The sequence below is a fragment of the Sesamum indicum genome, linkage group LG12 (genome assembly GCF_026168435.1).
Source record: "Sesamum indicum cultivar Baizhima isolate 11 linkage group LG12, ASM2616843v1, whole genome shotgun sequence".
Taxonomy (NCBI): domain Eukaryota; kingdom Viridiplantae; phylum Streptophyta; class Magnoliopsida; order Lamiales; family Pedaliaceae; genus Sesamum; species Sesamum indicum.
The window spans coordinates 10499765-10519546 of NC_142668.1; the positions used below are offsets into that span (position 1 = coordinate 10499765).

General features: G+C 33.7%; 4 protein-coding genes across 4 annotated transcripts; 3 read left to right on the forward strand and 1 right to left on the reverse strand.

Moving 5' to 3' along the window:
• The first annotated feature begins 910 nt into the window (after nucleotides 1-910).
• Nucleotides 911-2235, forward strand: LOC105165568 (xyloglucan endotransglucosylase/hydrolase 2). Its single transcript, XM_011084623.3, has 3 exons — nucleotides 911-1273; nucleotides 1365-1558; nucleotides 1661-2235. Exons 1-3 carry the CDS (start codon nucleotides 980-982, stop codon nucleotides 2037-2039), a joined length of 867 nt encoding a protein of 288 aa, XP_011082925.1. The 5' UTR covers nucleotides 911-979; the 3' UTR covers nucleotides 2040-2235.
• A 3040-nt stretch (nucleotides 2236-5275) lies between these two features.
• Nucleotides 5276-6558, reverse strand: LOC105165567 (xyloglucan endotransglucosylase/hydrolase 2). The gene is made up of 3 exons (XM_011084622.3): nucleotides 6207-6558; nucleotides 5920-6113; nucleotides 5276-5820 (listed from the first exon to the last, which is right to left on the reverse strand). Exons 1-3 carry the CDS (start codon nucleotides 6498-6500, stop codon nucleotides 5442-5444), a joined length of 867 nt encoding a protein of 288 aa, XP_011082924.2. The 5' UTR covers nucleotides 6501-6558; the 3' UTR covers nucleotides 5276-5441.
• A 4006-nt stretch (nucleotides 6559-10564) lies between these two features.
• On the forward strand, nucleotides 10565-11848 carry LOC105165565 (xyloglucan endotransglucosylase/hydrolase 2-like). The gene is made up of 3 exons (XM_011084621.3): nucleotides 10565-10926; nucleotides 11017-11210; nucleotides 11313-11848. Exons 1-3 carry the CDS (start codon nucleotides 10633-10635, stop codon nucleotides 11689-11691), a joined length of 867 nt encoding a protein of 288 aa, XP_011082923.2. The 5' UTR covers nucleotides 10565-10632; the 3' UTR covers nucleotides 11692-11848.
• Nucleotides 11849-15655: 3807 nt separating this feature from the next.
• On the forward strand, nucleotides 15656-16986 carry LOC105165564 (xyloglucan endotransglucosylase/hydrolase 2). The gene is made up of 3 exons (XM_011084620.3): nucleotides 15656-16010; nucleotides 16104-16297; nucleotides 16397-16986. The coding sequence occupies exons 1-3, from the start codon at nucleotides 15720-15722 to the stop codon at nucleotides 16773-16775; spliced, it is 864 nt and encodes a 287-aa protein (XP_011082922.1). The 5' UTR covers nucleotides 15656-15719; the 3' UTR covers nucleotides 16776-16986.
• The last annotated feature ends 2796 nt before the right edge of the window (nucleotides 16987-19782 follow it).

Consider the following 19782-nt stretch of genomic DNA (forward strand, 5'->3'; position numbering starts at 1 on the left):
TAATATCAATAAATTCAATGAATTTTAACTAACGGAGAGATTTATTTGTTATACAGAAACAAATTTTAGAGGATTAGATATAATTTTTCAAATTATGGAGAATTTATCTACAATTTCACCAAAGTTTAGGAAATGACGGTGTAACTATCCTTAATTTAAAAATAATTTGATTTATTTTATATTTAATTATATTAAATTATCATAAAAATAACTGTAGCTATATAATACAGAAAACTAGCTGATTTGGACGATGCTCAATCAATGATTGGCACTAGTTGTGAGAAGCTGCCAAGAAAGTGCAGCTAATTATTTCGGAACAACAAAAATAATATATATAATAACAATTCAGCAATATGACGCCCATGATTTTGTTTCTGTTACCAGCCTCCCACCGCAGTATAATTTCATGCATGTTCCCAAATTATAGAATAAAAAAATAAAAAAATATCAAGATTTCAATTATTGGTCAGTTGAGATATTCACAGCTCTAGTTTATATAATTAATTGTTTCCAAGAATATAAATGAATTCTTTTTAAAGAAAACTAAGCCTTTTCTTTCTTTTTTTTCTTTTATTTTGAAGGCCTGGCTTTTGAACCAGAGTTTATTTTTGATTTTTTTTTAAAAAATACGTATAACAAAAGCAAGAAAAACAAATTAATACGTAGAATTTTCGTCTGAAAACACGAAAATTAATATTTATAGAAAACAAACATTCCCTGAATTTTCCCGTTGCCATCGGTGGCAAAATATCTAGCGAGGAGCCAACCAAATTTAATCATGCGCCCATGTCCGAACTCATTGGCTTACGCGTACAAATACAATAATTTTGTCTGCAGTTTGATCAAACTGTCTTGAAGCCAGCTTCCATTTCTTGAAATCCAGCTCACGGGTTTTCTTATATATAGTCAGGGAATTCATGCATTCCATCAACACAACATACAAGAATTGACTCTTTCCTTGCGTACAACTACCAAAGCAATGGGCATCTCTTCTAATCCTTGCAGGTTTCCACCCAACTTTGCACTGCTCTCAGCTTTTGTGGTCTTGGCCTGTTTCGCAGCACCTTCAGCAGGTAATTTCTACAGGGACGCTGAAATTACGTGGGGTGATGGCCGTGCCAAGATACTCGAAGGCGGACGGGGCCTGTCCCTGTCGCTGGACCAATACTCGGGTTCTGGATTTCAGTCCAAGAATGAGTATTTGTTTGGAAGATTCGACTTGCAACTCAAGCTTGTCCCTGGAAATTCTGCTGGAACTGTCACCACATTCTTCGTGAGTTTCTTTTTTTTAATTCTCATTAACTTTCAAGTTCACACTACCTGTAAAATTTGTTTCTGAAGTATATATTTTGTTGTGTGAGCAGCTATCTTCTCAAGGAGAAGGACATGACGAAATCGACTTCGAGTTTCTGGGCAATGTAAGTGGAGAGCCGTACACTGTGCACACAAACGTTTATGCGGGCGGCAAAGGAGACAAGGAACAGCAGTTCCATCTCTGGTTCGATCCAACTGCAGCATTCCACACCTACTCAATCGTCTGGCATCCTCAACGCATCATGTAATTCTCACATAACTCACCTTCATCCACTATTCTCATTTGCCATTCACTAAACTAGTGTACATAATAAATCAGCTTCTTAACTTTTGGTTCAAATTTCAGATTCTTGGTGGACAACAGTCCCATCAGAGTATTCAACAACCACAAGTCCATCGGGATCCCATTCCCCACGAGCCAGCCCATGAGAGTACACTGCAGCCTGTGGAACGCAGATGACTGGGCAACACAGGGCGGGCGGGTCAAGACGGATTGGACCAAGGCTCCATTTGTGGCCTACTACAGGAATTTCAAGATCGACGGGTGCCCAATTGGAACATCAGGCGGGTCATGTGGTTTTCAGTCTCAGACTCAGGAGCTGGATGGTAAGGGCAGAAACAGAATGAGATGGGTTCAACAGAAACACATGATCTACAACTACTGCGCTGATGTCCGAAGGTTTCCTCAGGGAACATCTGCTGAGTGCAAGCGTCCCAGGTTCTAATCATGCAAAGAATGATATTAAGTGCTAAGGGTTGTGTGGTTTGTGTGTTGTCTGAGTTTGTATTCATCTTCATTCGTTATTCTTTTTATTCAATATTGTAAATGTCACCATTGAATGACAAGAATAAGTTTTGCAGAATAACGGAAACGTGGTGACGTTATAGGAGTACAATTGAAAAAAAAAAGTGTTACAAGTATATCTTTGTGAGTTTAATTCACCTGGCTAAATTGTATTTACTATCATATATGTTAAACGGTGGCAACTTAAAAATCCTAGCCACAAGGGCGCCAAATTATAAATTATAGTTCCATAATATTTAGCAATTAGAGAACTTCGATCAATGGAGTTTGTTAACTCGTCGGAAGTTGCTGACCTGAACAAAATTAAAAAAAATTTAAATTGAGATTTTGCAAATTAAGTATCCAATCAATCCCAGCCATATAAGCGATGGCTAAAGTGCATTTAGAGGGTGGCATTTTGAAGACTTGGGCTGACAATTACATGCCCACAACAAATTAATTTTGTGCAATTTCATCAGTTTATGTGTATGAGTACTTTATTTTCACTTGATAAATCACGAATTGCAGGTATAATCCCACTTTGATTTATCTACAACCGCATAAATTGGGAATAAATTCACGAAAGCTTGTAAATTGCCAGCCATTTGTAACTATAATCATGAAAATATCACCCCCTAACATACAAGGCATAAAATGCGATTTAGTCTTTGCTTACGTAGCTAGAGAAGGCTAATTAGATGCTTCGTCAGCAAAATTTCCAATTTTAAAAACTTTAACTTCATCCACATAAGCAACTTTTGATGAATTATAAAGTTCTGACCGAAGTCCTCTAATTGCTAAAAAAATATTAAATTATGAGTTATAATTTACTATTTTTGTAGTTAGAGTCCTTAAATTGTCAACCCTCAACATACAAAGCAGTAAATGTAATTTAGCCCAATTCATCTATAGAAAAGAATCCAATCCCATTCATTCTGAGGGGTCATCGTTTATTGTGAAATTTCATCTTTTCGACCATCATTCTAAAATTTCTTTAGATTTTTCAAATTTTCAATCGATTTTAGTTAATTTTTATATTTTTTATACTTCTTGTTTGGGCTAATGTTTTTCCACAGTATTTCCAAGGTGTTAGGCTATTTTTAGGCCGAATATCATGTCTTACAAAGCTTCTACCTAAATCAAATGATGGGTAATGTGATATTTGTTACACTGAATTGCATGGTTTTTATATCCATCCAACGCTGATTACCTAACACGCACGTAAGTATATACAAATTAGAAGTAAATGAATTTTCTATTACAAATCATATTCCACCTTCTACTTTATTCAACATACACGTATTATATATATATATATAACTTTTTTTCTAAATAAAATACAGAATGTCATCTTTATATGTATGGTATATGTATGTTAAATGAAATAAGAGATAAAGTACAATTTACGATCGGAAATTCGATCCAACTTTAAAGGGATCAACGCTGCTGCAAGCATGACACTTAAGGCTAGGATCAAGGCAACCCGATTACTTTTTTCGTACAAAAAAAAAATAAACATACCATATCGATTAGGGGGACCGGCACTATTATTAGCACGATAAGATCATATCGTAAAAACACTTAACTAATGTAAGTAATAATTAATTGTTCTTCATGTCAATTGCAATTTTTCCTTTCTTGAGCGGAACTATGTGAGTGTATTATCAATTTTGAATACAGAAAGCGCAATGGAATTAATGTAAGATTTCAATGAATGCATGTGTGTTTTACGGTTTATGCTTGCTCAAATTGTAATGTCGGGAGATGACAATTGACATGTGTAGGGACAATTATTCTTAGTAATGTATTGGAATCTTTAACGTTACAAATGTCTTAATTATTACGATCAATCTAATTAATGCATGTCCAGTTGGATTCTTGATTAACACATGTTGACCACAGTCACGCAATGTTTGTTGGCCGTGATTTTTGCGAGGGAGGCTGAAACATTTGCTGTAGCTAAAAGCCATGGCAAATATTTTAAACATGACTTTTAGCCGTGGCAAATAATTTTTTCATGGTGGAAAAGCTAATTTTTTGCATCAATTTTATTTAAACATAATTAATAGTCATTTACCATGATTTTTAGCGATAACCACTGATTTTGTAGCTAAATAGTAATTTTTTTCAAGTGTAGGACGATTTTTTTAAGAATAAAATATTATCTTTTATACAAATATATTATATATTTAATGATATATACATTCATTAATTAAAAAAAAAAAAAACCACACCACCGCCACCACCACTGCTACGGTGCTACCCCCATGCCCGCTGTTAATCGCCCGCACCACCACCCCCGTCCCAAGCCCACGTTGGCCCCATGGCTCTCCTCCCCAGTCCCAACTCTCTGCCCAGTCGCTATCCACCCTTCCCCTTCACCTATGTGGGCCTAGTTGCTGCCCCCATCATCATCCCCCTCCCCCTTCCCCACTCCTGTCTCCCTCCCCCCTCTACTCATTCCTCGAATCTCATCACTAATCCTTCCTAGGCATACTCACATGTACGTGCACAATTAATTTAATTTTTTTTTAAAAATTATTATTATTTTTTAAAAATATATTAATTAATTTTATAAAATATTAAAAATATAAAAAAATCATAAAATAAAAAAAATGAGAGATGAAAAAGAGATGCGGAAGTTGAGGAAAGAGAAAATGGGAGGTTAAGAAGATTGAGAAAAGAAAAAGAAAATTAATTAAATATTTAAAAAATTAAAATACCAACATTAAATGAGACATCAAAAGGGTACTCTCACTTTATATATAATATAGATATATATATATATATATGAATAAAATATATTATACATATGTTTATATTAAAATTTTATTTAAATATATAACATAAATGTGCAAATTTAAATATAAACTCTTGATTCGAATTAAAAAAATTAAGGTCATTGATTTTGTTAGATGAATTTGGAATTTAGATTCAATTAAATATAATAATTATTAAATATGATTATATAATTAAAATTATAAAATTATAATTGTTGGAGATCAATAAGTGATGCCAACTTGTGTGATATCTGATGTTAGTAAGTGATGTCAGTTGGTGTATTATGAACTGTAGAGGCGAAACCATAAATGTTAGAATGATGTATAACATATTTGGCTAGTGGAAAAGATATCCGATGAATAATTCCAAATCAGCAGAAAGTCCCTTGCCAAGAGATTCTTTTGAAGTTTTCTTATTGATTTATTGTTGTGATTCAATCCAAACATTTACAGTATTGAATAAAATGAATAACAAATGAAAGATGAATACAATTACTCAACACAACACACAATTGAATTAACCACACAACTTAGAGCACTGAATATCACAATTTTTTGCCTGATCAGAACCTGGAACGCTTGCATTCAGCAGAACTTCCTTGAGGAAACCTCCGCACGTCAGCGCAGTAGTTGTAGATCATGTGTTTCTGTTGAACCCATCTCATTCTATTTCTTCCCTTAGCGTCCAGCTCTTGAGTCTGAGATTGAAAGCCACATGACCCGCCTGATGTTCCAACTGGGCACCCGTCGATCTTGAAATTTCTGTAGTAGGCCACAAATGGAGCCTTGGTCCAGTCAGTCTTGACCCGCCCGCCCTGTGTTGCCCAGTCATCTGCGTTCCACAGGCTGCAGTGTACTCTCATGGGCTGGCTCGTGGGGAATGGGATCCCGATGGAGTTATGGTTGTTGAATACTCTGATGGGACTGTTGTCCACCAAGAATCTGAAATTTGAGCCAAAATTTTAGAGGCTGATTGTTTATATATTCTAGCTTAGTGAATGGAAAATGAAAATACTAGATCAAGAATCATGTGAAAATTACATGATGCGTTGAGGATGCCAGACAATCGAGTAGGTGTGGAAAGCTGCAGTTGGATCGAACCAGAGATGGAACTGCTGTTCCTTGTCTCCTTTGCCGCCCGCATAAACGTTTGTGTGCACAGTGTACGGCTCTCCGCTCACATTGCCCAGAAACTCAAAATCGATTTCGTCGTGTCCTTCTCCTTGAGATGATAACTGCGCATACAAAGAAAGAAATACTACTTGAGAAACCAATTGTTTATATAGATGAATTTGAGAGTTAATGACAATTAAAAGAAAGAAACTCACGAAGAATGTGGTGACGGTTCCAGCAGAGTTTCCAGGGACAAGCTTGAGTTGCAAGTCGAATCTTCCAAACAAATACTCATTCTTGGACTGAAATCCAGAACCCGAATACTGGTCCAGCGACAGGGACAGGCCCCGTCCGCCTTCGAGTATCTTGGCACGGCCGTCGCCCCACGTAATTTCAGCGTCCCTGTAGAAATTGGCTGCTGAAGGGGCTGTGAGACAGGCCAAGACCACAAAAGCTGAGAGCAGAGCAAACTTAGGTGGAAACCTGCAGGGATTAGAAGAAATGCCCATTGCTTTGGTAGTTGTATGCAGGGAAAGAGTCAATTCTTGTATGTTGTGTTGACGGAATGCATGAATTCCCTGAATATATATATAGAAGAAAAACCCGTGAGCTGTATAGCAAGAAATGGAAGCTGGTTGATTACAAGACTGTTTGAACAACCGCACACCCCACTAAATAATTGTATTTGTACGCGTAATCCAATAGGTATGGGCGCATGATTAAATTTGGTTGGCTCCTGCCCCGATTTCGACCACCGAAGGCTTACAGGATAAAATTCAGGCAATGTTTGTTTTGGATCCATAATTTTATTATTAACTTATAAATGTTTCTGGCTTTTCAGTCAGAAATTCAACGCATTGGTATTGTTAATTATATTTTCATATTAATTATTTTTTAAAAACATTCCATAAAATGAACACTTTATGTGTTTTCCAAAGCTATTCCTCCCATTTTCAGGAGTAAAAACCATCAACCCTCGAAAATTTCGAAGAAAATATATTAGACATATTTATAAACAAGTAAATGAATTATATTTTGCGGAAGTATCTCAAGGGACCAATAATTGGGAACATGAATTTATAGTTTGGTAGAAATATAATAATTAATTATAAAAGAGGGGAGGATGCGATGGTAACAGAAACAAGATGATGATGGCCTTCATACTGCTCAATTATTATTATTATTATTATATATCATTTTTATTGTTCTTCCAATTATGTATATATTAGCTGCACTTTCTTGGCAGCTTCCCACAACTATTGCCGAATGCCAATAGTTGATGGATCATAATTTTGAATAGAGATGGCAATGGGGTCCCACTAACATTTACACTATACTACTGGGTGATGATATAATGTTGCATCTTAACTTGCTATGAATTTCATCCGTCTCTAATATCCGTAGTTAATAAATTGTTTATCAATCACTTTTTTTTTTTTTTTTTTGTATAGTTTCCACTTAACAATTACCCTCAAATTCAAACTTCATGGATTTAATTTTCAATTTGTGAAAGGCTAAATTGTATTTATTGCATTGTATGTTAGGGGGCAATTGGTACTGTAAGGACTCTACCTATATATGGGCAGTAAATTATAATCCATAGTTTAATAAGTTTTAGCGATTGGAGAACTTCACTTTTTTAACTCGCTCAAATTTTATTGACGTGGACAAAATTAGCATTTTTCAAATTTGAATTTTGCTGATTAAGCACCTAATTAGCCCTCTTTTGCCACATAATCGATGATTAAAGTGTATTTTACGCCCTATATATTAGGGGAGTGGCATTTTAAAGATTACAATTTAAGTCGATGCCAGTTTTTGGGAACATGTTGAATAGTTTGTGAACAATATTTTGATCTCTTTCATGTAAAGCCAGAATATGAATAACTTTACATTATATTGTATATCAGCTTTGTTCCAAACATTGATATCAAATTACTATGTTAATATATCTTGACACTTATCTGTTTTATATATAGTATTGTTAGCTAGCTTATACTGTATAAATGAGTCAATTTGGCATTGTACCTACAAGTCAATTACTAAGTTAAAACTATGCACTAATACACATAATTATAAGCTGCTGGAAACAAAAGAGTGTTCAAATTGCACAAATTAATGAATTATGGGTATTTAATTGTTAGCTTTTGTAACTACAGTCCCTAAAATACCACCCCTTATAACATACAGGATATGAAATGCAATTTAGTCATCACTTACGTAGTTAGGGGACTGATAAGATGCTTCGTAACAAGAATCTCAATTTAAAAGCCCGAATTTTATCCACATAAGCAATTTTCAACGAATTATTAAACTACAATGTTCGGAGCCCTCAAATTGCTAAAAATTATTGAAAATATGAGTTATAATTTGTCACTCCTAGCTATAGTTAGAGTTCCTAAATTGTCAACCCCTAATGTACAAGGCACTCAATGCAATTAGCCATTTGTCAAATATGCCAAGTATTAAGGGTCTTATGTTAATTTGGTGCATCTCAATCCCAATCAACTATATAGTTTGATGCTATCCATCTTTATCTACTGTTAATTACTTTTACAGGTAGAATGCTTGTTTTGAGCATCGTCGGAAGGGGGAATGATGATAGTATTGACGCTTCGGGAGTCATCCTCAAGATCCAGTCAGGAGGCCTGGGAAGACCCCATTGTCCAGGCAGGCCATGCTAGCCACAGGCCCTTCCCTGGTCTTTAAATAAAACAAACCCTAGAAGCTTAGCACAAGGAAAGAAGGTGCTGAATATCTGAGAGAGACCAACACTTGCAACGAACTTTGCCATGAATTTTGCTATGGAAGTGAATATAACAGTTTGACAAACATTGTGTCCGTTGCAAACACCATCATAAATCCCATTCTAATAGGTGCGACCATGTTACATCGCAAAGTTGTTGCATATTTATCAATCAACAGCGAAACATTGCAGTGGAAGTGGTGTTAGTCGCAAACATTCGCAAGGACTTTGTGACTTCTTGGCCAGAAATTTGAGGGTTATTATGTTTCGCCAATGTTTCATTGCAGAAGTTGTCCCAAGTTATTCCAAGGAAATAGTTTTATCTAAAAACTACCAATTTCGCACAAACCTGGATGATTTAGCGACGACCTTTTTATTGCTTAAACTTCCCCCAAAATTGGCAACAGAATTGTGACGAAAACGCGTAAATTTACGTCTATATTTTTGCAATCAAATTTGCGACGGCTTTCCTTCATTGGTAATTAAATAAAATTTCCATCGCCAAAATAAAAAAACAAAGTTTTTTGTTAGTAAAAGAAAGTTATATTTGAATATAGTATTATAATTACTATTTTCATTAAAAAGAAAAAAAAAACGTCATCCTTTAACAGATACCACTCATGCCTTTGGTCCTTGGAAATTATATTTAAATATATTGTATAATAAAATAATTTTAGCTATAATACAGAAAACCAGCCGAATCCTCGGCACCATCCCTCGAATATTATGATCCATCAACTATTCGCATTTGGCGGTAGTAGTGGGAAGCTGCCAAGAAAGTGCAGCTAATATTTACATTGGAAGAACAATAAAAAATAATATATGATAATTCAACAGTATGAAGGCCATGCTCTTGTTTCTATTACGTGTAATTAGGTTTAGGTATGAGTTGGGTAAAACTCTATTTAAATTTAAATTTAATAAAGAACAGAAAAATTATTTTATATCCACATCCTATCTAAATTTCTAAATCAAACTCGAGACCCATGGGTCTCTAGACCTGACCAAAACCCAATTTTCATGTAGGCTTAGACCCAGACTTGTTTTTTTTTCAAATTTATTTTTTTTTTTTGCAAAAAGTACTGATTAATTAAATTCTTTTTTATTTTTATTTTTAGTTTTTCCAAAATTTATCAATAAATTTATAATTATTGAGATCAATTCACAAATAACTCTTTTTTGATAGAATTTTTTAAATATTATATCCTTTATTATACCATTTACAAATAATCTTATAAAAGTATCAAATCTACATATTTAATAGCAATCGAATTTAATATTATAAAATTTTAAATCACTTCAGGTTTTCAAACAAACAATATTGCCTACGAAGATATTGAAAAATATACCTAGCATGATATATAGTTATATAATTAATTATTTAAAAAATATACATGGTTAAAGAATTAAATGATAAATAATGTTATAATGTCTTAAATTTTTAAGACTTGTTCATTTGAATTTAAATCTTATGGATATTTAATTCAATTAAGAAGGATATTCAATTCGATTAATCGAGCGCACCAAAAATCCGATAACAATAACAAATGCGTCGAATTTCTGACTGAAAAGCCATAAACATTTATAAGTTAATAATAAAATTATGGATCCAAAACAAACATTGCCTGAATTTATCCTGTAAGCCTTCGGTGGTCGAAATCGGGGCAGGAGTCAACCAAATTTAATCATGCACCCATACCTATTGGATTACGCGTACAAATACAATTATTTAGTGGGGTGTGCGGTTGTTCAAACGGTCATGTAATCAGCCAGCTTCCATTTCTTGCTATACAGCTCACGGGTTTTTCTTATATATATATATTCAGGGAATTCATGCATTCCATCAACACGACACACAAGAATTGACTCTTTCCCTGCGTACAACTACCAAAGCAATGGGCATTTCTTCTAATCCCTGCAGGTTTCCACCTAAGTTTGCTCTGCTCTCAGCTTTTGTGGTCTTGGCCTGTTTCACAGCCCCTTCAGCAGCCAATTTCTACAGGGACGCTGAAATTACGTGGGGCGACGGCCGTGCCAAGATACTCGAAGGCGGACGGGGTCTGTCCCTGTCGCTGGACCAGTATTCCGGTTCTGGATTTCAGTCCAAGAATGAGTATTTGTATGGAAGATTCGACTTGCAACTCAAGCTTGTCCCTGGAAACTCTGCTGGAACCGTCACCACATTTTTCGTGAGTTTCTTTCTTTTAATTGTCATTAACTCTCAAATTCATCTATATAGACAATTGGTTTCTGAAGCATTTCTTTCTTTATATGTGCAGTTATCATCTCAAGGAGAAGGACATGACGAAATCGATTTTGAGTTTCTGGGCAATGTGAGTGGAGAGCCGTACACTGTGCACACAAACGTTTATGCGGGCGGCAAAGGAGACAAGGAACAGCAGTTCCATCTCTGGTTCGATCCAACTGCAGCATTCCACACCTACTCAATCGTCTGGCATCCTCAACGCATCATGTAATTCTCACATAACTCAGCTTCATCCACTATTCTCATTTGCCATTCACTAAACTAGTGTGTATAATAAATCAGCTTCTTAACTTTTGGTTCAAATTTCAGATTCTTGGTGGACAACAGTCCCATCAGAATATTCAACAACCACAAGTCCATCGGAATCCCATTCCCCACGAGCCAGCCCATGAGAGTACACTGCAGCCTTTGGAACGCAGATGACTGGGCAACACAGGGCGGGCGGGTCAAGACGGATTGGACCAAGGCTCCATTTGTGGCCTACTACAGGAATTTCAAGATCGACGGGTGCCCCGTCGGAACATCAGGCGGATCGTGTGGCTTTCAATCTCAGACTCAGGAGCTGGACGCTAAGGGAAGAAACAGAATGAGATGGGTTCAACAGAAACACATGATTTACAACTACTGCGCTGATGTACGGAGGTTTCCTCAAGGAAGTTCTGCTGAGTGCAAGCGTTCCAGGTTCTGATCAGGCAAAGAATTATGATATTCAGTGCTCTAAGTTGTGTGGTTAATTGTGTATTCTGTTGAGTGATTGTATTCATCTTTCATTTGTTATTCATTTTATTCAATATTGTAAATGTTTGGATTGAATCACAATAATAAATATTACAGAATGAATCTAATGTTTCAACTCTCATCAGCTATATAAAGAATATTTCTAATTTTTTTCCAACATGGGAAATTATAGTTGAAAATGGGTTCAGTCATATTCAATTAAATTATGTGACGACTGTATTAATAATTACACTCTTCATGTGTTGGACATAAATCCTATTAAAATTTATGGGTTAAATACATTTTGAAACCCATAAAGTGTACCACCTTAATCAATTACCCCTTTAAACTAAAGAAATCTTTAATTACCCCCTTGTATTTGTGATAATCCTTTAAATAAATAAAAATAGATAAAAATACCCTTGACTATTATTAATATGTTATATTCACTTTAATGACCATAGCTAAATATATCAATCAATTTGACTTTAATTTTGATTCATTCATGATGTTAATAAATTAATATTGGATTAATCACATATTGATGAAATCATATTCACACGACCTGAAGATCCACACAATCATATTCACACGACCTGAAGAACCTCCAGAAAGGACACGACAGGTGGGACACCCTTTTCACCTTTTTTACTATTATTTAGCTTAAAACAGCCTTGTAATTCATACGTAAAGTTTTGATTTCGTATCAATTTCTCTTGTACACTCAAGTTCAAGGAACAACACTCTTTTATTTATTTATTTCATCATTTTTATCTTCAAACACTTATTCATTATTTGCCCACTTCAAGTGAACCTAACATCTCGCATCATTTTTTACATATGTGCAATTTTTAAACGCATCATTATTAATTAAAGTTAACCCGATTTGATAGGCTAAAGTTTTCCAAGAAATAAAAGGGGTTTTATGTTCAAATTTGACTTCTATGTATTACCGTCACACAAAGGATACCTGATTTCTATTTGATTTGTCCTAATTGATATCCTTATTTTATTTTTAATATTCAAAAGAATGATTTAAATATCAACTTTATATACCCCTCGTTAAATATAATTAATTAGCTATATATAAATATGGTAAATTATAAATCAGATCATTTAAATTAGCATTACAATTTAACTTAATGTTATACGATAATAACACAATATTATGAATTAATGAAAAGTCTTTATAATTTAGTTAAAACTAATTTTTGAAATCCATAAAAATGTTGATTATTGTGGAAAAGAGCAAATTGTAGTAAAAAAATATATATTAATTATTGTGGAAAAGAGAAATATATTAAAGTTTGAATTAATTACATCTAGAGTTCTAGACTCATCCTAAAAGTTCAAAATTATACTTTTAGAAATTATGTCTACATCCCTCCTATAAATGTTATGTTTCATAGCCAAAACAGAAGTACATGAAAAGAGAAGGGTGGATATTATCGCGGAATGTCCGTTTTGTTGGATCACTGTCAAAAAAAATTGAGTTTCCGTTATATTATAAATTACTACGGCTTAAAAATTATGATAAATTAATACTATTAATCACGATTAAATAAAATCAAAGTAAAAATTTAAATTTTTACTACGATTAATGAATATTCGTCATGATTTCTAACCATAGCCAAAACATTTGTCATGGGTTTGTCCATAGCTAATGTTTTGGCCACACCTATAGAAACAACAGCTAATGGACGTTGCAAAGCCGTGATTGATTTGTAATTCGTTCGATTTTTTTTTTTTTTACTGTAATAATTAACCATAATGGAAAATCATACTTTTTTTTATGGATGGTCGGTCACTGTAATAAATTTTATTTATTTTATAGTGTCGTATGTTTTATTATGTAGTTTTTAATGCATTTAATCAACTTTGAATATCTAATTAATGTATAGAATGATATACTTAATTATTATAATTAAAAAAAAAACATTAAGGGTCTGTTTGAATAGAATAAAATACCACCAACCGAATCGTCGGTACCATCCTCCAAATTATGCTTCTTCACTGATTAGCAGTAGCCCCGGCCCCGGAAGCTCCAAACATCATTACTTCAGACAAACCATCAAATAAATTAGGATATTTATATTTACAAATCCTAATTTATGATTTATTTATATAAATAACTTATAATTTTTCATGTAATTATAAAAACTATCCCTACAGTAAAAAATACATATAATTTGTATAATGTTATTGCCATTTCTGCAGAATGTAATTTTTCAAAAAAAATAGAGTTATTTGTATAAATGATGTTAAGTGAACATATATGTGTACTTTTTCAAAAACAACGAAGTGATTTGTGTGAATAAATCATAGATTTGGGAATGTAAATATAAATGTCCCAATATATAATAGTATATGCCTAAATTACCCAACACATTTTAATTCAAAAGGGGAGGTCATGAATTACTAAATAAATTCAATTAAAATTGTTTTTACAAAATGTTTAATTTTGTTCATATATTAAAAAAAAACACTGAATGATAGTATTTTTAAGCTCCTAGATCCTAGAAATTAATTTATATATTTACTCTAGATAATGATTTACCAAAAGAATATTTAAAATATCAATGAGGTGGATGAAAAAAATTTAAAAATATAAAAAAATATATATCCAATTAGTCCATAAAATTAAAAAAAAAATTGTAATTCATAATCCACAAGGGTATTTTAGTTAGTCCACTATAAAAAATGGATTAAAATTTAAAAGTGATTGGGATAGCTGTTAGACACCCAGCAAAATCAAAGGGTATTAGTAATTTTTAAACAACAAGTAGTATTTGTAATTATGTCAAATTTCAGCAGAGCTCGTTGTAAATTGCATAATAAGCATAATATATATCTATCATGTGTGATTCGTTACTCTCTTTAAATTGTGCACTAATTATATATAATAAATAGGGATAATTACACTCTCCTTCCTTAAGGTTTGATGTAATTACACATAGACCACCTATTTTTTTAAAAATTACATCTAGCACCCCAAATGTTGCTTCTATCTAACAAATAAGTTCCTCCATTAGTTAAAATCCGCCAAATTTGTTTCCCCTCGCTTTACTTGTCTAACTTATTATAGGTTAAATAATTTTTTTTCTAACTAAACTACTCTTGTAACATTGAAGTTATACCTCATTTTATGCATTAACGCGTGAAGACTATGAGGGTAATTTGATCATAAAAATACTTATTTGACCTACAATAAATTAGTAATAAGTTAATTAGTGGTAAATATATTTTTTTTTCTAATTTTTTTGTTAATACCAACAAATTCGATTAATTTTGATTGACGAATGGATTTATTTGTTAGATAGAGGAAAACCTCAAAGGTGTTAGATGTAATTACCCAAACCACAAAGGGTCTATCTGTAACTACATTAAACTTTAGAGAGGGGAGTATCATTATTCCTAATAAATATAATGATTAGTCCAAATCTACCGGACTTAATTTTACGTCCATCAACTGGCATAAGTTGGGCGATTATGACTGGTTTACTTGTGCTTGAATACATAAATAAATAGCTATTAAAAGTTGAGGATTATTCCTTAAAACGGATACTTTAATTAGAAACCAAGTTGTTATTATTTAAAAATAATTAACATGGAAATATAATAGCAAACAAATGCATATATTTTTCTACTGGAAACACAAACACATTTACAGAAAAGTAAATCCATCAGAAACATACATTCCCTGAATTTTCCCGTTTCGTGTTCGGTGGTCAGAATCTGCTCATGCATCTTCGCCAGGCCCCCAACCAAATTAAATAACAATTCCAGGACCCATTGGCCACGTATAATTATTCTGTCTGCTGTTGTAGAATAGAGTCTTGGCCAGCTTCCGCCTATTGCCATCCAGCTCACAAGTTCCCTGCATGATGAACAAAGTTCTTCCTGCCCGCACTCCCTCTATATATACTGAGGGTTTCATGCATAATCAACACCAAATTCAAGAATTAATCACTTCTCAGCTCTGCGTCGATTACCGGGAAAATGGGCGTCTTTACCAATCCCAAATTTGCAGCAAATTCAGTGCTGCTCTCAGCTTTTGTGGTCTTGGCCTGTTTCGCAGCACTTTCGGCGGGTAATTTCTACAGGGACGCTGAAATTACGTGGGGCGACGGCCGTGCCAAGATACTCGAAGGCGGACGGGGCCTGTCCCTGTCGCTGGACCAGTATTCGGGTTCTGGATTTCAGTCCAAGAATGAGTATTTGTATGGAAGATTCGACTTGCAACTCAAGCTTGTCCCTGGAAACTCTGCTGGAACCGTCACCACATTTTTCGTGAGTTTCTTTCTTTTAATTGTCATTAACTCTCAAATTCATCTATATAAACAATTGGTTTCTCAAGTAGAATTTCTTTCTTTGTATGCGCAGTTATCATCTCAAGGAGAAGGACATGACGAAATCGATTTTGAGTTTCTGGGCAATGTGAGCGGAGAGCCGTACACTGTGCACACAAACGTTTATGCGGGCGGCAAAGGAGACAAGGAACAGCAGTTCCATCTCTGGTTCGATCCAACTGCAGCTTTCCACACCTACTCGATTGTCTGGCATCCTCAACGCATCATGTAATTTTCACATGATTCTTGATCTAGTATTTTCATTTTCCATTCACTAAGCTAGAATATATAAACAATCAGCCTCTAAAATTTTGGCTCAAATTTCAGATTCTTGGTGGACAACAGTCCCATCAGAGTATTCAACAACCACAAGTCCATCGGGATCCCATTCCCCACGAGCCAGCCCATGAGAGTACACTGCAGCCTGTGGAACGCAGATGACTGGGCAACACAGGGCGGGCGGGTCAAGACGGACTGGACCAAGGCTCCATTTGTGGCCTACTACAGAAATTTCAAGATCGACGGGTGCCCAGTTGGAACATCAGGCGGGTCATGTGGCTTTCAATCTCAGACTCAAGAGCTGGACGCTAAGGGAAGAAATAGAATGAGATGGGTTCAACAGAAACACATGATCTACAACTACTGCGCTGACGTGCGGAGGTTTCCTCAAGGAAGTTCTGCTGAATGCAAGCGTTCCAGGTTCTGATCAGGCAAAAAATTGTGATATTCAGTGCTCTAAGTTGTGTGGTTAATTCAATTGTGTGTTGTGTTGAGTAATTGTATTCATCTTTCATTTGTTATTCATTTTATTCAATACTGTAAATGTTTGGATTGAATCATAATATTAATATTACAGAATGAATGTAATGTTTCAACTCTCATCAGCTATATAAATAATATTTCTAAATTTTTTCCAACATGGGAAATTATAGTTGAAAATGGGTTCAGTATATTCAATTAATTATGTGACGACTGTATTAATAGTTACACTCTTCATGTCTTAGACATAAATCCTATTAAAATTATGGGCTAAATACATTTTCACACCCCTAAAGTATATCAGCTTAATCAATTACCCATTTAAACTACAGAAACATTTGATTATCCCCTTTATTGTTGTGATAATCCTCTAAATAAATAAAGATAGAGAAAAATACCCTTGACTATTAATAATATGCTATATTCACTTTAATGCCCATAGTTAAATATATCAATCAATTTGACTTCAATTTTTATTCATTCATGATGTTAAAAAATTAAAATTGAATTCACATATTGATAAAATCAATGTTAATACTTTCAAATTAAGATATATTTATAAACTTGTGTTTGTGCATACACTAGATATAATTTTAATGACAAAAATTGCGAGTGGTCCTCGAGTCTATTGTTTTGGCACCTAAATGGCAAGTGAGGTAATCTGGGAGTTAATGAGGTAATTTTTTTTTTTTTTTTGTCTTTTCATGTAATAGCTCTATTTTATCCCGTGACCTAACCTTGAGTCCAACACGTTAGACCTGTCGATTAGTTTGCAATACATAGACCCTAACCCATACCCATTTTCATAGTTATGACCCATATCCTTAATATTTTTACATTAAATTCAGACTTGGACATATATTTATGGTAATAACTTTTTTGATTTGGGTAGAGTTGATACTCTAAAATACCAGTGGGTAAAGTTTTATTTTGAAAAAATGCTTCTTTATTTGTTAATTTAAAATTAGTGAATTTGTAAATTTTTACTAATTATCAGTATGACTATTTATACACACAAATTCCAAATAATTTATTATTCTGTACTTAACTACTTTATACAAATCTAGTATTAATTTATAAACATTATAGTTCAATAAATTTTTCAAATTGATGGATATATTTAACAATAGAGACATTAATGTGAATATATTATATTATTAGTAGTTAAGGGTATTTTTGTCAATTTTTATTAATATAAAGGATTACCCAAAGATAGAGGGTGGATGAAGGATTATTTAGTTTAGGGAGTAATTGATGAGGGTAACATACTTCAGAGGTACAAAATGTATTTAACCCTAAAATTGTCAATCATATGATAAATATAATTTGATATGCATAAAAATAGACAGGCCCAAGCGGTTCAAAAAGAAGAAAGAAACAAGGTCCATAACGCTCCAAGGAGGCCCAGATCAGGAGAGGCCTATAACACCCTAAGAGGCCCAAGGAGACCAGGTAAGCGGCTCTAGAGGGTGTCTCCCAGATAACAGATTAACAAAGGGAGGTCCAGCAGGCCCTCAAGGACACATGGCTCCCTTAAAGAGAAGAATACCAAACCTTAACGGACTCCAACAGCTTCCTCTGAATTTAGGGTGTATCCCCCCAACCATCCCTCAAATCCAAAGGGGATCGGCCAGCACCAAATTTGAGAAAGACCAAACTTATCCAACACCCTTGAGGCCATAATCCCCCGAAATCCAAGACCTCCTCCAACAGTTTTATTGTTGTCTATAAATAGAGACATCCCCAGCGAAAGAAAGGGAAGCAAAGTCAAAAGATGCACAACCAGAAGGAGAATTGACCTTTATACATTCATCCACAAACTTTCAGATCCACAGAATCAGAAGAACCTCCAAAAGATCCACACAAACTTTCAGATCCACACAATCAGAAGAACCTCCAAGAAGGACGCGACAGGTGTGCCATCCTTCTCAACTTTTCTACTACTATTTAGGTTAAAACAGCCATCTAATTCATCCGTAGAGCTTTGATTTCGTATCAAATTCTCTTGTACACCCAAAATCAAGCAATACACTCTCTTCTTTACTTATTTCACCATTTTTATCTTCAAACACTTGTTTCATCATTGCCCACTTCAAGTGTACTGAGCATATCACATCAGTTCTTAAATATGTACATTTTTTAAACGCATCATTATTAATTAAAAGTAACCCGATTTGATAGGCTAAAATTCTCCAAGAAATAAAAGGGGTTTTATATTCAAATTTGACTTCTATGTATTACCGTCACACAAAGGATACTTGATTTCCATTTGATTTGTCCTAATTGATATCCTTATTTTATTTTTAATATTCAAAAGAATGATTTAAATATCAACTTTATATACCCCTCGTTAAATATAATTAATTAGCTATATATAAATATGGTAAATTATAAATCAGATCATTTAAATTAGCATTACAATTTAACTTAATGTTATACGATAATAACACAATATTATGAATTAATGAAAAGTCTTTATAATTTAGTTAAAACTAATTTTTGAAATCCATAAAAATGTTGATTATTGTGGAAAAGAGCAAATTTTAGTAAAAAAATATTAATTATTGTGAAGAAAGATTAAAGTTTGAATTAATTACATCTAGAGTTCTAGACTCATCCTAAAAGTTCAAAATTATACTTTTAGAAATTATATCTACATCCCTCCTATAAATGTTATGTTTCATAGCCAAAACAGAAGTACATGAAAAGAGAAGGGTGGATTTCTCGCCGGTTATCCGTTTTGTGGGATCACTATCAAAAAAATTAAATTTTGGTTATATTATAAATAATCACGACTTAAAAATTATAATAAATCAATACTATTAACTACGGTTAAATAAAATTAAAGCAAAAACTTAAATTTCTAATCAATATTCGTCTAATTATAGCCAAAAGATTTGTTATGGGTTTATCCATAACTAATAATTTGGCCAAACTTGCAGAAACAACAGCTA